This window comes from Siniperca chuatsi, linkage group LG17 (genome assembly GCF_020085105.1).
Source record: "Siniperca chuatsi isolate FFG_IHB_CAS linkage group LG17, ASM2008510v1, whole genome shotgun sequence".
Lineage (NCBI taxonomy): Eukaryota > Metazoa > Chordata > Actinopteri > Centrarchiformes > Sinipercidae > Siniperca > Siniperca chuatsi.
In genome coordinates this window covers 5,841,158-5,864,620 of record NC_058058.1, presented here as the reverse complement: position 1 = coordinate 5,864,620, position 23,463 = coordinate 5,841,158, and the positions used below count along the sequence as shown (strand labels likewise).

At 38.9% G+C, this 23,463-nt stretch overlaps 2 protein-coding genes and 1 long non-coding RNA gene across 6 annotated transcripts in view; 1 reads left to right on the top strand and 2 right to left on the bottom strand.

Moving 5' to 3' along the window:
* LOC122864437 (POU domain, class 2, transcription factor 2) overlaps positions 1–748 on the bottom strand; it is a 77,960-nt gene extending 77,212 nt beyond the window's left edge. For both annotated transcript variants that reach the window (XM_044171852.1, XM_044171851.1), the window contains exon 1: positions 727–748. In XM_044171852.1, the coding sequence (XP_044027787.1) occupies positions 727–733 (7 nt within the window). In that variant the 5' untranslated portion in view covers positions 734–748. The remainder of the gene's footprint in view (positions 1–726) is intronic.
* A 6,844-nt stretch (positions 749–7,592) lies between these two features.
* Positions 7,593–10,130, top strand: LOC122864438. Of its 2 annotated transcripts, XR_006375222.1 has the most exons (5): positions 7,593–7,732; positions 8,046–8,202; positions 8,837–8,883; positions 9,018–9,106; positions 9,998–10,130. It is a non-coding gene; the product is annotated as an uncharacterized LOC122864438 (long non-coding RNA). The 2 variants fall into 2 exon arrangements; XR_006375221.1 differs by having other exon boundaries at positions 8,046–8,883.
* A 7,155-nt stretch (positions 10,131–17,285) lies between these two features.
* The window catches only part of atp1a3a (ATPase Na+/K+ transporting subunit alpha 3a), a 30,957-nt gene continuing 24,779 nt past the window's right edge, over positions 17,286–23,463 (bottom strand). For both annotated transcript variants that reach the window (XM_044171847.1, XM_044171849.1), the window contains exons 16-24: positions 23,203–23,353; positions 22,861–23,029; positions 22,114–22,268; positions 21,363–21,486; positions 21,017–21,162; positions 20,522–20,652; positions 19,459–19,560; positions 18,980–19,071; positions 17,286–18,684 (exon numbers count right to left, since the gene is read on the bottom strand). In XM_044171847.1, coding sequence (XP_044027782.1) covers positions 18,656–18,684; positions 18,980–19,071; positions 19,459–19,560; positions 20,522–20,652; positions 21,017–21,162; positions 21,363–21,486; positions 22,114–22,268; positions 22,861–23,029; positions 23,203–23,353 — 1,099 coding nt within the window. In that variant the 3' untranslated portion in view covers positions 17,286–18,655. The remainder of the gene's footprint in view (positions 18,685–18,979; positions 19,072–19,458; positions 19,561–20,521; positions 20,653–21,016; positions 21,163–21,362; positions 21,487–22,113; positions 22,269–22,860; positions 23,030–23,202; positions 23,354–23,463) is intronic.

The following is a 23,463-nucleotide window of genomic DNA, read 5'->3' as shown; positions in this document are numbered from 1 at the left end:
ATAATTGGTTGATAATGATCTGCTTTAACATTTATATATTTAAGGTGAGGAAGGTTAACTGGGGATGACATGCAACTTGCAGGACATCACCTAAAAATATATAAAAGTAATCATCAAAAAAGCAGGTCACATCCAGGAATAATTATGAACGAATTGTGTAATCATGAAAATACTGGAAAAGTAAAGTTGCAATCTTCAGTGCATTAGAGCAGAAGTTCATCCATAATAACTGGGTTTATTTGTGAATTGTCCTGCTCTTATATTTACCTTCAGGCATACAGTGGAGCACCTTACTAGTTAGCATTAACTGCATGGCAAATTAGGGAAATTGGCAATTCAGTTAGCTTTGCAGCAAAAGAGCAACAATTTATCTGTGACTTAACAGGTTTAGATTTAGCCTATTGAAGCTGATTTACATCAGCCTAACGGTTACTGGATAGGATGTATTTGAGGAATGGATTATTTACAGTGGTGTGTGGCTAACTGAAGCCTATCGCTAGCCTAGCATAGATAACTTGTTTCGGTTGTTGGTATTAATAACTCTGGCCTGAACACATCCTGTTCTGCTGCTTACACCGTGTGTAGTTTTTGACGTGTTGATAACAGAGACTCTGAAATGAAACAGTTTGGGCCTTAACTTGTGAATTTCAGTAAAATTACCCCATGAAAGTGTGGCTGAAAAGCTAACGGCTAATTTAAATATTTAATGCGCTGACCAGAACTCACCTCTCATACTTGTGCGTCGCTTAGCAACCACACTGTTCTAGAACTACTGCTGGGCAGAGGGATGACGTCTAATTAATACAAACTAATAACTAATGTGTTACCGTTTGTTTACAGCAATACACGTTAAACCACAGCTGTTTTACGGTGGCTAAGAAGAAAAAATGAGTTAATATTGGGCCTACAGGCTACTTACTTACCCATAATTAAAAACGAGCTGGGTTCTCCTGGTGTTTGCGGTAATGGCAGAGTGGCCGGCTGACCTTTGACCCAGGGGTCGGGGCGGCGGTGTCTGGCTCGCGGGGCCGCAGTGACAGACGCTCCCCGCAAATTGATGAAAAAGGCAATAGAGTCTGTAATAAAACCAAGCATCCGCGTCTCCAAATAATCACATAATGGCCTCGGTGACAATAATGATGTTTTGGTACACAGGTTTTATGTAGGCCTAGGCCTAAGTAACAGTTTACTAGAAAATATAGGCCTACTGTAGGCTATATTTCCAGTTATGTCTGCATTATGTTTAAGGAGGCTTTGTTTATGTCTCAAGTGCAGTGATTGTTTTGTAGTGTTTTTATAAAAGCTAATAGGCTAAATAATTCACCTGCATGTTCTTCTCTTTCAGTTTTTCTCCAAACAGATTTTGTAAGCTTTAACTGGCTTTCTTGAGATTCATAATTTCAGAAATCAGCCTATAGGTAAAGATTAAATATTAACTTCGATAATAAGTTTCATAAGTGGACAGCAAAACGTTTATAATTTCGGCCAGGAAGCTATGAAACTGTTGTAAGCATCAGGGGACACGTGGTCCTCCAGATATGAAATTGTGGTTATTATTCATCAATTCAAATGTAAGTCAAACTCTTAGGGTCTGGATGGAAAATCGATCGATGACAAATGGACATTTGAAAGCCTTTGCAATTTTCAGGCACAATGAGAACATTTTCTTTTCCAGAGGTCCGTCTTTAGTCTTTAACTTTATTCACAAAATAATATTAAAATCTACACAGTGAAGCCTAATGCATATTACTTAAATATATTTTCATTTATGCAAAAAAAAAAGAATAAACTAAATATCACAACATACGAATGAAACAACTTTCCTGATTGTCTTTTATACAGTGATCATTTCTTTTAGATAATTTATTCATGCAATTAATTTCGTTTACTTTCACTTTGGTGATTTAAAAAACACGCTTTTCTCTTTTGAATAGCCTATTTTTCAGTGACAAATAATCAAACTATTTTCCGTTCTTCCGGCGCATCGACGACAGGCTATTTACATTCGATGCATAAATCAAAACTTTACTAAAATAAATACAAATATGTGCAGAGTGACTATATACTGTATGTAATATTGCTATTTGGCATTTATTATTATAAATGAGAGCATAAATTACGCTATTTTTTACTGACTGTGGCTTATTTGCATATAAGCAAAAATATTTAAATCCATGGAATAAACATGAAGCTTCTTGCATTTTGTTTAAATCTGACAAAAGTAGACAAAATTTTTATATCAAAACGAAAAATAATAACCTACTTAAAATAAGTTTATTTTTACAAACTATAAAAAAATCGAGAAAAACACATAGTTATAGAGAAACAAAACACAATATTAGTTTTCTTTAATTTATCAAAAGACTTAATTTATCAAAAGACTAACAAAAGAGAGCAGATGAATGTGCACTAAACTGTATTAAATGTGCATTGGCATTAATCCATAGACTACATTAGTCAAACGTGAAACGGTAAAGAAAACCTGCTGCTGATTTCTTCACGTGATTCCACTCAACCAGATTACATTAAAAAGGTAATTATGTGGTGACTTGACAGCTATAATTAAATTAAAGCAGCCTATATTAGAATAATTTAGGTTAGGTAAGTTTTTTTTCACTTTCATTCATAAATAGCCTACTTAAGTGATCCTCGTGAGTGAAATGGCTTGTTGCAGTTATCAAGAACAGCAAAAGGCCTGAAGTAAATTCTAACATTAAAAAACTTAAGGATCATATTGGCAGTGACCTAAATATTGTGACGTTTGAACTGAACTTGCATTTAATTCTGAAGCTGAACTTACAGAGAATTTGTAGTTTGAAACAATCATATTGCTGGCTAAAGAAGCGTGCAGACGTACAAATGTGCATGGCGATGAAGTGATGAAGCTTGTGCAATTTATCGATCGGGAATCAGGAGTATTAGAGGGGTCAGCGGCTCCTACAGCGCGCGTGTCTGTCTGTCTCCATGCAGGGTTCAGATGGGCTGCGGATTTTGGACAGTGTGTTTACCCTCCGACTCAAAATCAGGGTGGAAATCCCATTGACCTGTGTGTGTGTGTGTGTGTGTGTGTGTGTGTAGCCTCGGAGTTTTCGCAGGAAGGACATATGTCACGGATGGATCTCTGTCTGCAGGATGAGCCGCACAAAACAGTGAAAAGGGGGCTTCTGCTTTGTTTGATGTCAATTGCTGTCAAGTGTGAGCACGTGTGTGTGTGTGGGTGTGTTTTCAAAGAGCTATAGCGAGAAAAATCTGGCTCGTAAAACAAACTGATAGGAGAGCTCGTATAAAGGAACCAGCATAAATCGTTTGCTCATATTTTAGTGCAAGAAGCAAAAAGAAACAACCAAGAAAAAGAGAGAGAGGACATCACTTTCCTCTTTTCGTCACCCCCCTCTCCGTCTCTCTGGTCGGCGCTTCCTCTCAAAGCACCCTCTCCCTCCTTTTAATTGATTTCTCATAATTAACTCAGTGTGTTCATCGATTTCCCTGCGACCGCCCAACACCGCCTCGAGATCGGCAACCTCATTATTTCCACGTTAACCCGAATAATCCCGAATAAATACTGACCACATTCAATAACAATTAGACTTCAGATGACCTGGCCTCTGGAACAGGTTGCACTGAAATAAGAGGACAGAACTATTCATGCTGAGCTTGAGTAAAAACATAAGAAGTAGGGGAGATTCTGCAGAAAGAGAGAGAGTGCTTCAGTCTTGATATCTGATAAATGCAGCTCAAAATGTGTTTGGCTTTGGACTATATCGTGCTCTTTGCAATGAAAGAGCTACTGTATGCAAAAAAAAACAACAACCCCAAAACGATTTAAAGATATTGTAGATTTAGAAAAAAATAAATAAGAGAAAATAAATCATCAGTTGAAGCCTCCAAAAGCTCAGTCTATAGGCTGTTGTTCACTTCTCCACCATTTATCCATCAATTAACCTAATTAAATCCTGTTACACACCAGCTCAGCCAATTAAAGGGCCTGCTGTGCACATCAGTCACTTTGACTCTGGTCAGTGTGTGAAAACTGTAGCATCTCTCTGTCAGGTTCAGTGGCTTCGTAAGAGGGGAGGTGGAGGTCAAACAAGCCTGCGGGCAGCAGTTCAACTGGCACCCAGCCCCCATCCACCTTCAGGTTCTCAAACGAAGGAACTATATTTGTTTCCATCTTCCATGGAAAACAAACAGGGCTACACCATCGTCTCATTATGTTAAAAAATGTGTCATTATGTATGGGAAGTATTTATATAGAAATCTGGTTTGAACTTTAAAACGCGAGCATGCACTTTCACTTTCTTTCTTGCATGTTTGCAGGATTTGCTTTCTGAACTTTTAGAAACAAGGAACCCGATAACTAACAAGGGTAATACTGTTCACTTTTTCTCTTTTAACAACTGAAGTCATGAATGTACTAAGTCTTGTGTTAGCCAGATTTCTATTTATATGTGTATGGATTTCAAATTTGAAATTTGAGATTGAATATTAGGCCTAGCCTTTTGACTAAATCTGACTATCAGCGCCAATTAATGTTTGTTGTCCCTGATAAATAAATGAATAAAGTAAAGTTCCCTCTTGACCTTGGAAACAGCAGTTGACCAAAATGAAAAATCTCACCAAAAGGTCCATTAGTAGCTGTTCTGGAGCTTTTGATCGTATTACAAAATCTACCCAGTTTAATGAACAAAAATTCACTGATTTAGAAAATAAAAATTCAGTTTATCGAATGAAAACTCACTAAACTGGGGTCACACTGGGGGAAGTATGTGGTGCAAAGCAATTTCTGTGTAGAACAGAAGAGGACAAAACTGCTTTATATTTTACAGTGTAAAACCAGACTTTCGCAGAGAACACAAGAGCATTGAGTCCATTAGAGAGAACAGAGTAGCAGATCAGATCAACACACGAAACATGAAACTTGACAAAAATAGAAGAAAGCAGACCGCAGAAGAGCAGGACAAAACAGAAAAGAGTGTAATTAAAGAAGAGATAATAGAGTAGAGTAGAATAGAGGGGGCCAGGAAGGACAGAAAGAGAGCGTGTGGGGAGGGGGGTGATGGTGTTGGTCACGGGGGGTTAAAAGAAGGGGGCGTCTAAAGCTTGTGAATTAAACGCTGTGAGGCCCTGTGTCCTCGGCACGTGCACCGGGCCTCAAGAATAAAAGGAGCTCCGGCCCATCTGGCTTTTTAGAGGCAGGAAGAAAGGGGGGGGGGGAGAGAGAGGCCGGGAGACATAGACATAGAGCAGGTGAGGGAGAAAAAAGAGAGAGGGAGAGGGAGAGAGAGAGAGGGGTCCTGCGTTGCTCAATGGAGAGACCGTGGCATTAACACAGCCAGGCGTTTAGTTTAGGGCGCTTGATTCCCTCTGGGGTTCACCGATAGTAAAAAACATAGGCTCTCATTGTATTGTAAGGTGCTTTTGAGCGAACGTGTGCTCTGAAAGGGGTCGGGGTTAGTGTCAGAGGGAGCAGGTGAGGGAGAGAAAACACAAGAGAGGAAGAGGATGTCAAAGAGAAGAAGAACGGAGGCCTAAATGGTTTAGAAAATATTACAAGAGTCAGAGAAAAGAGAAAGATTTTTGTTTGTGTGTGTGTGTGTGTGTGTGTGTGGCGGGGGAACAGGAAGAAACCATTCAGAACACAGTTTAATGAACTACACAGTGTCAGATCGTTGGTAGGTATTCAGAAACAGCGTCAATAAACGCACTCACCTTTAATCTATATGTGTCCTTCAGAAGATTTTTATACTTCACAGTCTCTCTCTCTCTCACACACACACACACAACCCTTACCTCTCCTGCACTCGGCATCTTAGCTGTTTCCATGGCGACGGAGTTGAGGCTGCAACCAGAAAAGAGGGGTGTGTGTGTGTGTGTGTGTGTGTGTGTGTGTGTGGACAGCAGCAGTAGCAGGTGATGAGGCTCAGCTCATGGCAGACTACAGTGCTTCAGCATCTGGGAAAGTGATTTCTTTCCCATCTAATAAAAGTTATTATTATTAAGGTCATAGAAAAACATTGTAAGCATCGTTAAAAGGAGAAAACAGACCTCAGCAAGAAAAAACGAACTGGACAAGTATAAGGAGTGAAGTAAAGTAAGCAAAAGTGAGACACGATACTTTTCATATCAGCAAAACACGTTTGCAGCCGTCCTGTTGAATTCTCAAAATGCCTGAATCACAAAATGCAGCACAGTTTCTGTAGTTTACTAAATTTGCCACATCTATAGTCGTATATCATTTCAGTCATTTAACAACAAATTCAACAGTGCTGTAAGATGTAGATAGACTGCAGACTATAGACAGACCGCTGATTCCTTATCTGATTGAGGGTCTAAGGACAGAGGGAGTCGTGTCTTGTCTTGACTGTAAAGGCCACTGACACAAATTTGTGATTTGGGGAAATTTTAATGAAAAGACTATGGACACAACCCCCAGAAAGCCTTGTGCCACAATGTGGTGGTTGAATTAAGAGCAGACACTTCCAGTGAGTTGGTTAGTGTTGCCGAGTCATTTCCCACATTTAGTTTAGAGCATATTGTTGAATGGTAAAATATGATATAATGACAGCACACTCTTTGTTGAGTCCTGCCATTATTAGTGGGGGGGATTATATCTTGAATTACATGAATAGTTTTTTTCTGTTTGTTTGTAATTATTTTGGGGGCATTATATGCCTTCATTAGACAGCCAGCAGCAGAGAGATGACAGGAAATGACAAGCAACACACATCCCCGCAGCTGAAATCGAACCTGGGACGCTGCAGCTCAAGGTCAGTGCCTTAACCTCTAGACCACCAAGCGAGCCCAGTACTGAACAGTCTGCCAGTTTTTCACAGCAGACATTTTGACTTGTAATAGTACGAAAAACACAGGCGTCACAAATAACATTAACAACAGCTCTGTTGTATTCAAGCGTCCCAGAAAGTCATGACAGTGAGCCAGCATGCACAATACCAGGACCCTGAAACTGAAGCAGCTACATAAAATTCAGCCATCCCTCGTTTCAGTATTTACATGTGCTTTCCCTGCTGTGACATGGCAAAATGTCTTCTGCGAAATAAGTTAACACAGACTTTCTGTCAACTTACTTGGTCTACACAAAGTATAAAGGCAGTGCAGTATCGATGCAGTCGAGTTGCCTTCCAAACTAAAAGTGTTAATATTGCTGCCGTTTGCTGTTTACATGAACACCCATTAGTGGACATTTTCACCACCTTCCATCGCAACACCCTTAACCATGATTATAACTAAAGCAATAATTCAGTATGATCAGAAAGGATCATATATTTAAATTTGACTACTTTTAATGTGAAAAATATAGGAAAATTATATAATTACACAACATTTTTCAGACTTAATACAGATTTCTGGTGGCTGGTCACCAGGATTTTAGTCAAGTCATGAACCCACCTTGACCAGCCACCAGAAATATATATCTATTAATATGTATATATATTTGTTCTTGAGATAAATCCATAGTGTGCATCAGAATAGCATCACATTGAAATGATGAGTGGATGAGTCTGACAGCATGTCTAATATTTTCTCCTCCCACTGTTCCATGTGGGCAGAAACTTCCCGTCATAAATGGTAATGTCAATAAGGAAAGGATACCCCGGAAAACCAACCCAGAAGTAAGATTTGGGGCGTTTTACGTCGAACAGACAACTATCAGAAAAATCAAACATCTACAGTAGATTATAATCTGGAGGACCATCTGGGGGAGGAGGAGAAGGTACATAAACACGACAGTCTGAGCGAAACACGTGTGTAATATTCCCATGATATTCCTTTGCTGTCTCAGGATGTGTTTATAGCTGCGTGGTGACCTCCCCTTTATATGTAGGCCTAGTGTGTTTATCGCTGGTTCTTATAAAATATAGGCCATTAAGACGTAATAATAATGAATATTTAATCTATTGCGCAATTCCTAGGAATGAAACGCAAAAGGCGAGACAGTAAACGCTCCACTGTGAAGCAGAAATGTTTTATTCGACTGCATTCTGTGAAAGCTTTGGTTTAAAAAGAAACGCCTGATCTTTATGCAGGTTCTCGCTCAGACTGTTGCTGCCGGAGGGCTTCGAGCGCCACCGTGTGGCCAAATGGCCAAACTGCAACACTTTGTCCAAAACTGTGTCCGGGACAACTGTTCAACTGTCTCCTGATGTTCTTCTTCCTCATCGTCCTCAGTTTGACTGGACTCAAGTAAACAGATTCAGTTATTGTTCATTTATGTAGGTGTTAATAAAAAGGTTGGGGGACCTGCAGACCACAAAAAGCAAATATTTGAAATTAAGTTATGGAGTAGGCTGATTGATTAATTTAATTTGAAAAGATCCACATCCTCGAAAACCTTTCATCACCTTGATACCACTTACAAAGTCTGCAACTAACAATTAGTTTCATTATTAGTTAATCTGACATTAATTCAGTTGATTAATCAGTTAATTGTTTGGTCTATAAAATAACAAAACATGCCTGTTACAATTCCCCACAGAGTGATTTGACATATTCTAATTTCGTTTTTGTCCGACCAACAGAGAAGCAGCAGCAAATCTTAATATTTGAGAAGCTGGAACCAGAGATTGCCATTTTTGCTTGAAAAATGACTCGATTATCGAGAATTTTTTTTGTCAAATGATAAGTCAATTGATTGACTAATTGTTTGTGCTTTACTGCTTATTACTATGTAGTGTATTTTATGATTTTACACCACAAATCCAGAGGCGGCAAACAAACTTTATTCCCCATATAATAAACTGAATTTACCTTGTGTTATATCCCTAAATATGTGAATGAATGAATGCATCTAATCTGTTTCTTCTTCTCTTCTCGACAGTGTAATAATTTTTGAACAACTTTTAATGCATAATTGTCCTCCAAATGGTGAGTATTTAGTGTGGGATGGAAGATAATTTGAAATTTCATTTTGCTCTAAATAAAATTATGCAATTAGATGATTTATTTTAAAAAAGGATTAATGCAAATTACATTGTTGTCTTCTTCTCATCCTGCTGAAGCTTCTACCTGGGATTACATATTTGACCAAACATGGCTGTTTGGGCATTTTCAGATCAGGCGGAAGGGAATCGTGCTATTAGAAAAGTTGGTGAGCTTTTGTTTTATGCTGTTAATGTCCTGTCACAAAGTTTTGTTAAACACACACAGAGCAGTAAGAGTAGCACTGAAATGTGTCTGAAATCAGTCACACAGATGTAGTTGTCCAAGCTGCACAGGGACTGTTTGATAACCCTGCAGTGGTAATGCAGGATATTGGAGGGGAAGGGGCTGGGGGTCTGCAGCGCTGAGAGATTGGCTTTGCACGGACGCCTTGTGACTTTGAGATCCTATTTGGTCCACTGGCTTAAAATCTAAAAAAAGGAAATCTTGGTACTAAGGTGCTTTTGACCAGATAAGTCAAGCTGGATGTGAATTTGTATTCTGAACCACACTGGCAATACTTTTCACTTCTCTAAATACACGGGGTAGACACAATATCATATCAACACATGTACAGTCTAATCCAATCAAATACAAAAGTCCTGCAATTAATTTGAGTATTTGTGTGTACAAAAAAGTGTATTTTTTGTTAAAAATGTGAGAGGTTTTGGTGTCAAATATTTTGCCATTGTTTGTCTTTTATTATATTGCAAGGAGTTTGTTTTTCTCTAACACACCGGTACATAAATGGGGTGTGTGGATGAAAAGTATGAGGCACATCTTATATTATACACCTCAAAATGTCTTTTATGTCAACAAATACAAATTACTTTGGCAAATTAAGTTTTAGTGTATAAATAAGTTGAAAAAGCTATAATTTATTGCAGAGCTTTTGTGTTTAATTGCATTTGATTGTTCACAATTTTGTTTAAATTAACAACTTATTACACAGCTTCTCAACATGACAATCTACATGTACATGGATGACTGTACTGATGTGGCGACACAGGGTCAGAGAATCTCACCCAGACTCTGGCTTTCTTCTTTGTGTGTCCTGTAGCTGCTGTCGTTCTCGTCGGTGTATTCGCGCCGAGGAGAGAAGAAGTGCAAACAATCTCAGCTCTCGTCCAGCAGGTTTAATTAAACACAACGTGACTGTAAACACAAAAGGATTGCTCTGCAATGAAAAACAGGTCTTGGGGCGCTTTATGTGTGTTCTCACTGTTGCTCTTCTACTAGGATTGTAGCACGGCCAAAATGTGTTAAAATTTGTGGAATTTGCGCTTTATGTGATATTTGTACACATTTATTGATTATGACTCATTTAACCTGTGATTCATTTGTGATTTTTCCTCAGTAACAGATACTCAGGCCTGTTGTGTGGCAATAACATTCATCAACTAATTCATTAAATAATACTAAAATATTCTCCTCCAGTGTTACTGTTAATTTGCTCATGAATATTAAAAATGGCGTTCATTTACTACATTTAGAGAAAATATACTCACAATATATGTCAATAAGAACAACACAACATCTGTATGATGCTGCCCATAAATCAAGCAGTGTTTTACAAATTACTTGTTATTTTTGCTGAAGGTGATGTGATGTACAGTAAATAAAGATGTAAACAATGTAAAGCGGAATAAAGAAGTTTACACACTTAAAATATACAAATACTCAATTGCAGCAAAAAGAGAATCTAAGAGTAATAACTAAAAATACATCTTATATTTTAAGGAGTTTACATTTTGAGATTTTTAACAATGCAGGTTACAAATAAAAAGACTTCAAATAGATTTAGTAAATATATTTCTGCAACTCTTGAACATGTGAGGTAAGGAAACATTACGTGTATGAGAAAAACAAAAAACAAAATCTAAAGATACAATGTAGTAATAAGGTCTGGGGTGTTTTCTTTCATCATAAATTGTCTCGGTAGGCCTGTATTTTATTTTATTTTTCAAAAATCTCAGTGCGAATGTGTGTGTGTGCGTGTATGAAATATGTCCACAGGAGACATGAAATCATCAATTGGGCTAAAACAAAGAGAGGAAAGCTTTTCTAGCTGTATATTAAACTACATATATTCTACATTTTTATTCTAAGTCTTCATTGGCTTTCCTCTCACGTTTTCTAAGATGATGTATGTGTGTGTGTCTCTCTCTCTCTCTCTCTCTCTCTCTCTCTGTGTGTGTGGGGGCTTTCTCTAAAACATGGATATGATGTCACATCTTAAAGGATTTGAAGATGCATCCATCACTGCTTTGTAAAACACTGCTTGGTGACAAAAGTCTTATTAAAGTTTATCTTTAAATAAAAAAAAAACTTGACTTGAATCGAGGTGACGTTATACTGATTCATATGTTATTGCGACACACACAGAGGAAGAGAGAGACACAGATGGAGGGAGAGAGAAAGAGACAGCGACCGCATACAGCACCATTCATTATTAACACACCCAATATAGCCGGACTGGACACCTCTCTCTCCTCCACCCACCCGCCCCCACCCTTCCTATTAACACACACACACACACACACACACACACACACATATAGGGAGAGAACGAGAGCCCTCCAGGACCCTCCCACTGACCCTGCGACCTAGGCGCCATGGCAACCCTCTGACCCATCCTGCTGTTGCTGTGGTAACAACCTTGGAGCATGTCTGACCACTGCCCCCCCCAACACACACACACACACACACACACACACACACACACACACACACTCTCCCTATGGCCCTACAGCCGCCCCCCTCCTCCTGCTCCACGCCGAGCCGAGGCAAACCGATCGATATTCTATCACACAGAACAGTGGAGCGAGAGAGAGGAGGCCACGGGCCAGCCAGATTACTGGGAGGAGGGGGGAGGAAAGGGGAGGATGGAGGGGGTTTAGTGGTTGACAAAAAGAGAGCCTGTGTGTGTGTGTGTGTCAGAGTCAGAGGAAACGAAAAGGGTTTTAGGGAAGGTAGGAGATGTGTGTGTTGGGGAGGTGTGCAAAAAAGGGGTTTTAGCGTGCGGGTGTAATCGGGTAGGAGATTGAGAGAAGATGTGTGTGTGTGAGAGAGATTTGGAAGAAAGAGGTAGTAGGAGGAGGGGGCAGACAGTGTAAGTGGGTAGAAGATTGAGAGAAGGTGTGTGTGTGTGTGTGAGTCAGAGGAAAGGTGTTTTAGTGTGGTTGTTATGGTGGATAAGAAAGGGAGGTATGCGAGTGTGTGTGAGCATCATTATGAGTAGAGGGGAGCTGCACCGCTATAAGGCATCTCCTCTCTTTTGTATTCTAACAGATGTTTGTTAGTGGATTCCTGGCTGTGTGTGTGTGTGTGTGTCCTTATGAATTGAATACTTTTTTTCCAGTGTCACACACCCGAGGGTAACCAGTCCACATGGGCTTATAAGGCATTACTTACATTACATACAGAGGCAAGAGAGAACAGAAAGGAAAGCAAGCGCAAAACAAGGTAATGTGTGCATATGTAAAAAAAGAACATAGTTTATCAGACGTGAACTTGAAATTAAACATACAACATAAATGTTGATGTGAGGCCTTTAACAAAAACTGACGTCAAACGCCTTGTTTGTGAAGATGTACTGAGTTTTTAATTGATTGACTTCATATGTGTACACCTACATCAGCCTTTACTTAAGGGAAAGTAGTAATACTCCAATACAAGTGAAAGTCTTACTTCAGTAAACGTACGGAAGTATCAGCAGCACAATGGGTTTGGATTAGAGACAGAGTATCAATAAAATACTTATTGGGTACCTAAATGTAAGTACAAGGGAAGATGACAAAAGTTATGGAATAAGAGGGTAACAACTTTGTGTTTAAGAGGGACCTAGAAATAAATTACACTGAGTATTTTTTTAAATATTGAGGGTACAGTAGTATTATTACTGGGTAGCAAAGCAGGATCAGTGGGTTAACAGTGTTCATAGTGAAATGAAATTATATATATTATAATTTATTTTAAAATTACAATATATTTACAGTATTGTTGGGGAACAAAACATTTGGCTTTGCCAGGGAAGAAGGGCGTGCCTATAAACTAGTAATTATAGTGTTACAGGGTATATTAAAGTTTATTATTATGTTTAAAAAAAAAAAGAAGTGCCACACATAGTTTGGCTCCTTTTCATGAAATAGCTGTTGTGAAAGGGCATATAGGCTGCTGGTACCCTGTTTGCACCTTGTAATTACTCAATATGTACTGGGTAATTTGCAGTGTAATTTATTTCTAGGTCCTTTGTCACCCCCCTTGTCTCCTGTACTTCTTCACTGTATATGTACAAGTATTTAGTCCTTGATACCCTGTATTTATAATATTACCTTGTAACTTGCACGCTGTAATCTAAAGCGTTACTGCAAAAGGTACTTATCAAAAGTAAAAGTACACATTATGAAAATGACAGTGTTATATTTATCACATATATATTATTGGAATACTATTACTGATTCATTAATGTGTACATGTACGCAGCATTTTAATGTTGTCAAGGTGGAACTAGTTTTAACAGCCATTGGGTATTTTAATCTATGACAATGCATATTTTATAAACTGATCACATAATAGTAACTATACAGTAACTGTGAAATAAATGTAGTGAAGTAAAAATTACAATATTTCCCGCTAAAATGTAGTGGAGTACAAGCGTAAGTACAAGCACCTCAAAATTGCACTTGAGGACAGTACTGGAGTAAATGTACTTAGTAACTTTCCACCACTGGCCTACATATACATATACACACATATACACTCTCACATACTCTAGCACCTATGTCAGTGCATACACAGTCATGCACAATACACACATTGACACATGCATATACACATGCACAGAGCTTGATTACCCGTTTAGTTGTTTTTATCCATTTGTTCGTTTAGTTGTTTTAAACATTTTTAAAAAGTCTAACCAGGGATGGTGGCAGCAAATTAGCTTCAGCTAGACGCCCTATATACATTATATCTGTTGCATTACTTCTTCCTATGAAACACTGTTTATATGTATTTTAACTGTTAAATAATCAAACAAAAAAACAAATAACTAAAACTCTGCATTCGACTGTGACGTCATTGAAATGTCATCCATATGCATTTCACTCTCAACCTCATCTAAATCACACAGGTGACACTTTCTGTCTTTCTCTGGGGCTGAATGGACGTGTCCAGTCTGAGCACAAACACACCTCTGTGCTGCCGTCATGTTAAGGCTAACGCATTGCTCTGAATAATAAATGTGCTTGATGACACAATATATTCTACTTATTATTTCCTCTGACCACTTTTCTTTAGAATATTCTCTTAAACCCAACTTTGAAAATAACTCCTCTGCTTGTTGATAGTTATTTGAACAATTCCAGTAAAAGGTTGAGATCTGTTTAGTTATATCAGATATTTGTTTAGTGAGTATATTGGCAGGCATGTTATACTGCATTGTTGTACCCAAGACTTTTTAAAACACATTTTTAAAAATTTTATTGTAAAGTACATAATATGTTGTATGAATTACAGAGAACAGCTATTATCCAAAGAAGACAGCCTGTAGACTACATATTAATATTATTAACTCGATGGTAATTAAACATAAAAATAATGTGTCTGTGTGCAGGAGACAATGGGTTAACTGTAGTTAATGAACAATGGAAAGAAATGGTAACAGGTTGCACGAAACTCCTGAGAGAACGAAACAGAAGAGAGAAAAATGATGAACTCACAAAACAGGTGACCTATATCCCTGGGTTATAAGACTGTGTGTGTGTGTGTGTGTGTGTGAAATGGGCAGGAGCACTCATTTGCTCTGTGAGCCTTGTAATAGTATTCATGAAACATGGACACCATTGCTCTCAGTCACTGTGTGTATGTGTGCAGACGCACACACAGACTCATCCGTTCACAAGTAGAAGCATAAAACTATCGAACCCAAAGCGAGTCACAGGCTGTTTCTGATTCTAAAGGTACATTACTGCAGTTAATATACAAACTGATCAATTTCTCTTATTTTGAATGATAATAAGCTATATTCATTATAACTGAATACATCAATAATTACAACAGTTGTTTAAATAATTAAAATATAGTGTAAACAATAAATAACTCAATAGTTTTCCATTGGTTGTATAACTCTGAATCCCGCAGGTCTGGCATGTCATGATCTTCTTAAAATGACTGGTTTTATTGTGTTATGAGATTTTTAAATTAAAATAATAAAATTCATATTTTTTTTACATTGATTGTACAGTTATGCTGTTGTACTGGGATAATAACTATTCATGCTCTGTGTCATTTATGTAAACTTGGGTTACAGAGCAGTTAAACTAAACAGATTTCACACAAAGTACTTCATAAAAAAATCCATCCATTTTCTTGCTTGTCTGGAAATATGCTCATGTTGGCCAGACATTGCAGGATCAGGTCTTTGAACTGCAGGCCACTTGTGATAAAAATAAGCTACTGCTGCTTCTGAAGCTACATTAGATTGTTTCTTTCTAATTTCACCTAAACTTAAAATTGCAAATTTAGAAATTGCTGTAAACTTGCTTATTATATGTAAGCAGTAGTTTTATGTTGCATGCTAGTATTAATGATTTGAACTGATTAAATCATCTTTTAAGAAGTTTACAGCTGGTTAACATGGAACAAGTTCTATTTTCGCTCGGTTGCTGTGTGATGGTGTATTTCAGAACCATCTTCTTAAAGTTACCTCTCACATAATCTGTTGTAAACTTACTTGAGTCAGAACGATGAGCAGGGTAGGAAATTAACCTCATTTCTTTAAATCCAATGGTGGATTCCAGAAGCTGCAAGCCACTTTAATCATTTTCAAAGCCAAGTTAGCTGACGAACCTGCAAATAACAGTTGTAAAGAGCATTTATAATACAGGATGGAGCAATGTTATTTCTATGGTGCTTTGTGATAGTTATAACCTGTGTTACACAAAGACGTTCTCTGTGTCTTTACCAGTGTTGCGGTCACCCAACCTCAAGCCAAATATTGTCCTGGTTCTTCTGTTTGTTCAAGTCAAAACATATTTTCCCCCGGAGGCTGTAGAGTTTAATTCCTCTCGAGACATCACACAAGCCTTGCCTGTTCATGGCACAACTGTGCGAGAAGCAGTGTTCTCATACCAACAAAAAACAGGGAGTTACTTTGCATCATAAAGAGGAGAAAAGCAAACAAATTATCCCTGAAGTACTGTTGATAGTGTAGATACTGCTGACAATAAAGCAGTGAACAGGCCATGATAAAGCAAGGTTCACACTCAAATGGCAGCCTGGGTAGCCAACTGGTACTTCAACAAAATACAATACCATTTTTTTAGATTAGAAGTGCATTCTTGACTTTGGAAACTCACACAACAATTTCACCACAAGGCCCATGTAGAAACTCTTATGGTGCTTTTGATCATTTTGCATGTTTTTCTTCCGCAGGAGTGTCCCAGTTGTCTTGGAATTTATTTAATGTTTTCTGAGCACTTTCAGGACTTCTCGTTCATGTTGGCTTAAAAGGTTGAGATTGAAAGTTCATTCTTGAGCATGGAAACAGTAGCTGACAAAACAAAACAACGGCAACACCCATTTAGCAGCTGTTCTGGAGCTTTCGATAGTCAAGTCAAGATTTCCATCACAAATGAACTTTTATGCCAACATGGACGAGAAGTCCTTAGAGCGGCTATAATCAATATTTTTATAACAATGTATCAAATGTGAAAGGGATTGCTGGTATTGTAGTGATAAACCTACAGAGAATTATCGCTTGAATGTGCAGCTCCCCTCAACGTTATGGAGCTTTACAGTGAGTTTCAGCTCATTGTTCAGCTGTCCGGCCCACAACTTTACTGTTTTGATTCACATTCACTGCTCTGTGTTGTTTTCAGCTGCAGATTTAAACATCTAAATTTCAATGACAACTGGGCAAACTCTAGCTGCTGAGGAAGAGCATGTGATACAGCTACTAAATGGACCTTGTGGTGAGAATGTTTTGTCAACTACAATGTTCCTGAAAATATTGATCTTATACCTGTTAGGAGTTGCTGAAGTCCTCACGTGACTGTTGAACTGATGTATGCTGTGTTAATAAAATCGACTGTCCATTATAGACCGAAATGTATCATCTGGAACAAAGATGGTTCTTCAACCCTGCTTCAGACATCTTCTTTTGTAACTTGGGCCACAAAATTTCGTCTAATAACTTAATGGCATATGTCTAGACATATAATGTGTTAACATTTCCTCCGACTTGGTGAAACAGATGATTTGACAGTACTGCCATAAGTAAGAGTTGGTCACAGCATTTATTTCCATTTTCTGACAAAACTCCACACAAAAATAAACTGGAGACCAAGTTGAAAAAAGAGAAATCTTCTATTTTATTTCATTTATGATTTTTTGCTGCTGTTTTGCAAGTTAAGGTAGATTGCCTTATTCCACATTTCCACTGATTTAAATAATGAAATTGGAGAGAAATCTCTTTTTCCGAGGACACAGAAAGATTGTATTTTTTTTTTTTACCTGGGGGGAAGGGTGGGTGGGGTTGAGGGGGGTGGTTGCGGGCAGGGCGAGGGTGGGAGACTAAGAGGCGGCAGGTAGTGGAAGTGGGTAGAAGTTTACAAGGACGGAGGGTTTTTGCACGGTGTTCACAAACAGACAAACAGGGAAAGATAGACAGGCAGGGTGAGGAGGGGGGAGGCAGTTGGGGTAAAGGAGGAGTGTGAGAAAGAAAGAAAGGAGGAAGAGGGAGAGACAGTGTGCTTTGTCATGTCCGAATGAAAACAAGCAGCTCTCAGACCCACTCCAAACTTTAGAAACATAAAACTTTTACGAACAATTTTGCATTTAAAAAAACACTCAGTCAGAAAATAACACATGGGGAGGAAAAGGAGGGAGGGGGGGAGGAAAGGGAGGGAGGGAGGGAGAGAAGAAGGGAAGGAGTCAGGGGGAAGGAGTGTTTGAGTTTTATGGTGAGATTGATTCTTTATTGATAGGGGAGAAGGAAGAGAGAATGGCAGTAGAAGATCGGCAGTGAGTAAATAGAAATAGAATGAGAAAAAAGGAGGGAAAGAAGTAAAGTTGTAGTTGGAGAATGGCAGGAAATGGCAGTGATTAAAGAGCTGGATCTGGGTGGCTTTTCTCTGGCAGGAAAAAACAAAAACAATAAAAAACCTGAAGCCACCCACCCGCTCAAATCGCCAGTTGGGAGTCTAGACGGGAGCTGCCATGTTGTTGTTCTGCTTGGCAAGAGTGATCGCAGTGGAACAGTCAGGTCTTTATTCTTGTTTTCATATTCTTTATTCACTTCTACACAGTGGTGTAGTTTGAGTACACATGTGAAGAGTGGCTGCAGCTCTCAGTGCAGTAATAAGCATCGGCACAACAGTGTTACTGGCAGAATAGTGCTGTAAAGACTTTGGATAGAAAAAATGGGGACAGAGGGAAAGAGAGGACAGGAAGGTTTAAAAACCCACTCCCTCCCCCATCCTCTCCTCCTCTGTCGTTGGTCCTCTCGTCGTCTTGGCGTTTGATTTTTTGTTTCTTTAGGAGATGAAGATGGGAGGGTGGAGATGAGGAGGAGTAAACATAGTTTTCTTGTACAGTTTGAGTACGTTGACAGGAGAGGAGCGATGGATGGAGGGAAGGAGGAAAGAGAAAGGGAGATAGAGAAGAAGGGATGAGTTCAGGGGAGGACGGGGTGAGAAGTAAATGATGCTTTGATAATTTAATAGTATGTCTCTTTTTCCACCCAGCCTGTAGAGATGTAGAGGAGAGAAAAAGAGGGAAAGAAGAAAAAAGAGAAAGAGACGCGTTACCTATTAAATTATTTAATTTAGTGATTGACATCAGAGCAAAACATTATTCAAAACTATAAGGTCCTGGATAATATTATCCTGCAAACAGCTGTAACTTGATGCAGTGGTACTAAAAATATAAATGATTAATCTGTGTTATCTATGAGTAATGTAATGTTTTTCCATTACATTTGTAATTTGTTCTTCTTTTCACCCTTTAAAGATCCATACTATATATGTGTGTGTTATCTTACCTCCGGGGTTTCGGCGAAGGATGAGTTTTCGGATCTCATCGTAAACAAAGATGAGGAAACTGTATGGGAACGCACAGAACCACCAACTGGGCCTGAGGGAGAACGGAGGGAATGACGGAGAGTAAGAGCAGTGCTCGGGGCAAAACTGGGAGAAAGTAATGAAGAACACAGTACTCATTACCTTTCTTAAAAGCTAATAGTATTTTGTTAATTACTGACCCATAAAGGTTGTGATACTTGCTCATATACATCATATATGTTATTGGGCTATACAAACAAACTTGACTTCAAAGCAAGATAGGCCAAAGGTAATATAATGGTATTGTGATTTCAGGACAAAGTAATGGGATTACATTGACATATCTTTTGTAATTCATTACCCCTGAAAGTAAACATGGAGGATTGTATATAATGGTACTGTGATGATGTGCCGATTTGCTCTTTGCTCATTCTCTTGCTGAATGTGTGATGTTACTTACTTGAGTGGGTACATCCGTAGTGCCACATCCATGCCAGGGCAGTAAGACAGGAAAGCAGCCAGAGCTGTTTCCTCAAACAGGCCAAAGATCAAAATCTTATTCCTGCCGGAAAATAAATGCAGAAAGAAGCTGCGTCAGTTGCTATCTAAACCTACTTTTGGATCATAAAATGGCTTCAAAGTTGATTTCCTGCAGGCAGAATTTGAGGACAGCTGTAGGAGCACCAGTAATCTGGGTTTGTGTGCCTGGACTATAAGTGCTGCCTGCACAACAGAGCAGCAAAGGGAGAGAACAGACATGGTAAAAACCCAAAAAGATGGAGGGAAAGAGAGAACAAGCAAACATATGCCATAAACTGGGGCCATAAATTAAAGGTGTGTGAGTAAAACGTGGCTTTCTAGTGATATCTAGTGGCAGCTGTGGGAAGCTACAACAACCAAAGCAATGCCTAGTCGCCACCACAATCCCCATTTTTTTTCTTCTTTCTTTCCTCAGTGAAAAGACCTGTATAATGTACAGTGATGGAAGAAATATGCAGCTCATTTACTTCAATAAAAGTACAAACACAACAATGTAAAAATGCTCCTTTAGAAGTAAAAGTTGTAGCAGAAATACTCAAGTAAAGTACATGTACCTCAAAATTGCACTTAAGTACAATACTTAGTTACTTTCCACCAGTGATGCTCTATCTGCATATTGTAACAATGTGTACTATATCTACACAATGTTACTACATTAGTACAAACCGACTTAAGTAGTAAGAGGTATCAGACAGCTCATACTATAAGCACAAGCTAAAGTTAGCATGTCTCATATTCAAAGTTAAAGACAAGGCACAATGAGAATACTGCTGGATGTTTTTAAATGAGGTGAGCTGACGTTTTAAATGTTGGATAAACAACAATCATTAGGCCATCATTAGCTACATCATAAGTTGTTTACCTGTCTAACAAATAAAACGCCAACTCTGTGTAAGTCCCCTCCAGCCCTCTAATGCTGCACTAATGTTCATTTTGTGCAGCATTATTCAGATAACTAATTTTCATATAATCGTTTGACTTACTTCATGCCCTGCTGGAACACAGAGTTACGTCTGGTCTTGCAGATGATGACATCTGCCCACTGCACCACCACAATACTGACGAAGAAGGCCGTGTGGCAAGTAAACTCAACAATCTTACGCTGCTCATAGGTCTGTACGGAGAAAGAGGAAGAGAGAAACAGAATGTATGACTTATGTCTGTGGTGGATTTCTATTTAAATAGTTGTTGGTAAAACACGTTGAAGATGCTGTTGCTGATGCTGATGTTGTCATTTACATCAATGTTTTATCATTCAAAGATTACTGCTATTAAATTAATTGTGAATGAAATATTGTGGGAGCTTTGTATGAGTAACCTGGTACAATATCACAACACACAAGAGGGGAATGTCCGAATAGACACATTCCTCTATTGTGAACAATGATATTCTATCAGGTCACTCAAACATGGCTCCTCCATACAAGTGAACATAGCTGAAACAGGAGAAAACTGATATTGTGTCAGGTCACTCATACCCATTGCTGCCCGTAGCTGTCCTCCAGGTCGTTGGTGGAGCGATCGTCCCAGTTAAGCCGGATGCCGACAAGCACAGATGGCAGAAAACCATTTTCAGCCATGATGACAAAATAGGCGAAGAACCCGCCAAGAGCTTGGATCATACCTGCAGACACAGACACATAGTTTAGTCACTCATTCATTAGGTTTTATCTGACAAATAAAAATCCTATACACCCATAATAAATGCACTAATATCTCAAAATTAAAGCGCTGATGATTTATTGGTGATAAAATGCTACACACGGCACCTTTTACACTGTTTACAGTTCGTACTCTATGTTGAATAACAAACATGGCACCTACCAATTTGTCCATAGGCGATGCTGATGAGTCTCTCGTTGACCAGTTTGTCCCTCAGTGGGTTCCTGGGCTGGCGCTTCATGATGTCACTCTCTGCTGCTTCATAGGCAAGAGAGATGGCTGGTACCTGACAGGGGAGACAGCGAGAAATCATTTGTAAGTTTCATGTATCTGCAGCTTGCTATGTATACAGTGAAAGCATCTATTTCTGGGTATATTTTGCTTTGGTATATTTTAACATACTTGAGTATGAAAAACTGGACTGGTCCCACACTGCCACCTAGTGTCCTTTTTGTGTACATACTTTTTAGACATAACCTTGAACTCAACTTCAGAGCTTTTTTTTAATTCATTGTTTTGAATTGTAATGCTCAAGTAGAGTGGTATGTTCATTCATAATGGAGGTGCCAGGTAATTCATGTAATGTATTTATGCAGCAAAATTGACCATTCTTACTTGACTGTAAATAATTTGCCACCTGGGTACCTGTCCGACATGAATATTTACAGTTCACATGTGCAATTGGGTTTTACTGGTTCACTGTGCATGCATGAGTGTTCAAAGATCAAGCATGCAAGCATGTAAAAGAGCTGCACATATGGGGCCACCTGTAATTGGAAAAGTGAGTTCACACATTGGCTTCTGCATTTTTACTGACTGACTAGACATAAACACATTAAAGCTGTACACAACAGTATGTGAGTGTGCCTGGTGTGTCAATGTGTCGCTGCCCAGTTATGTTGGTGTCCCTTACCATGTCAGTTCCCAGATCGATGCAGAGGATGGTGATGGTGCCCAGAGGCAGTGGGATGTTGACCAAGATGAAGAACAGGAAGGGAGTGATCTCTGGGATGTTGCTGGTCAGAGTGTATGCAATGGATTTCTTCAGGTTGTCAAAGATCAGACGGCCTGTAAGAATGAAGGTAGTGTATAAATAAACAGGTGAAACCTCAATAAGCAGGGATGATGGAAATACTTATACCTAAGTACATCCCACACCTAAGTCAACACTGATAGCTTTTTAAATACAGAAAATAATGTCACTAACACATTAACGCAGCATTCATAAATGAGGAAAGCATGCACAACAGTGCTTTGCAATACAATACTGTGTAATACTGGGTAAGTAATTCTTTAAACCCATGTCTTTCTTGCCATTCCATCTTATTTTCACTGTACCTTCTATAATTTTATGGTAAAAACAAGACTTAACAACAAATTCATAGTAAGAGGATACTACATTTTTCTTGCTAACAATATTTTAAAATGTATTTCTTTTCTCAAACATTAACTGCTTATGTACTCGAAATGGAATGTGAAACCTACATGATTTTCATCGGGAAATCTTAGGTTTACGCTTGTTCTTCTTAGGCATGATGCTAAAAAACATCTGAGCTCAACTGACTGTTTCTCCACATCCTCCAGCCATCCCACCACTATTTTCCTCTTCACAGCCATTTTCCTCTCTCTCCCATCTTCCCTTCTTTCGTTTATCACTCACCTTCCTCTACTCCAGTGACGATGGAGGCAAAGTTGTCATCCAGCAAGATCATGTCAGCAGCTTGTTTGGACACGTCTGAGCCAGAGATTCCCATGGCAACACCGATGTCAGCCTTCTTCAGGGCAGGAGAGTCGTTCACACCATCACCTGTCACAGCCACGATGGCACCCTGACAGAAAAGGAGGATATACAGTTAAGGGGTTTCATTCCCATTCAGAACTCACAGTGCTAAAAACCATCCACTTATTTTTGTCATTACATGCTTGTTTGCAGGTGCATATTTACCTTTAGCTATGTGTACATGTATATGAATGTGTGTGCATGTATGTATGGTAAATGTACCTGTCTCTGGCAGCCTTCTACAATGATAAGTTTCTGCTGTGGGGAGGTTCTGGCGAAGACAATCTCTGTGTGGTTCCTCAAAATATCGTCCATCTGATCCTGACTGAGGTCTTTCAGATCTGTACCGTGGATCACACAGGCCTTGGCATCCCTACACAACACAAATAAAGCAAAACACTCTTGTACACTTTTGTATGCCAAATTACAAAACTGTCATATAAAGGTGCAAAGTAAAAGGCTACATTGAGCATCTACTGAATA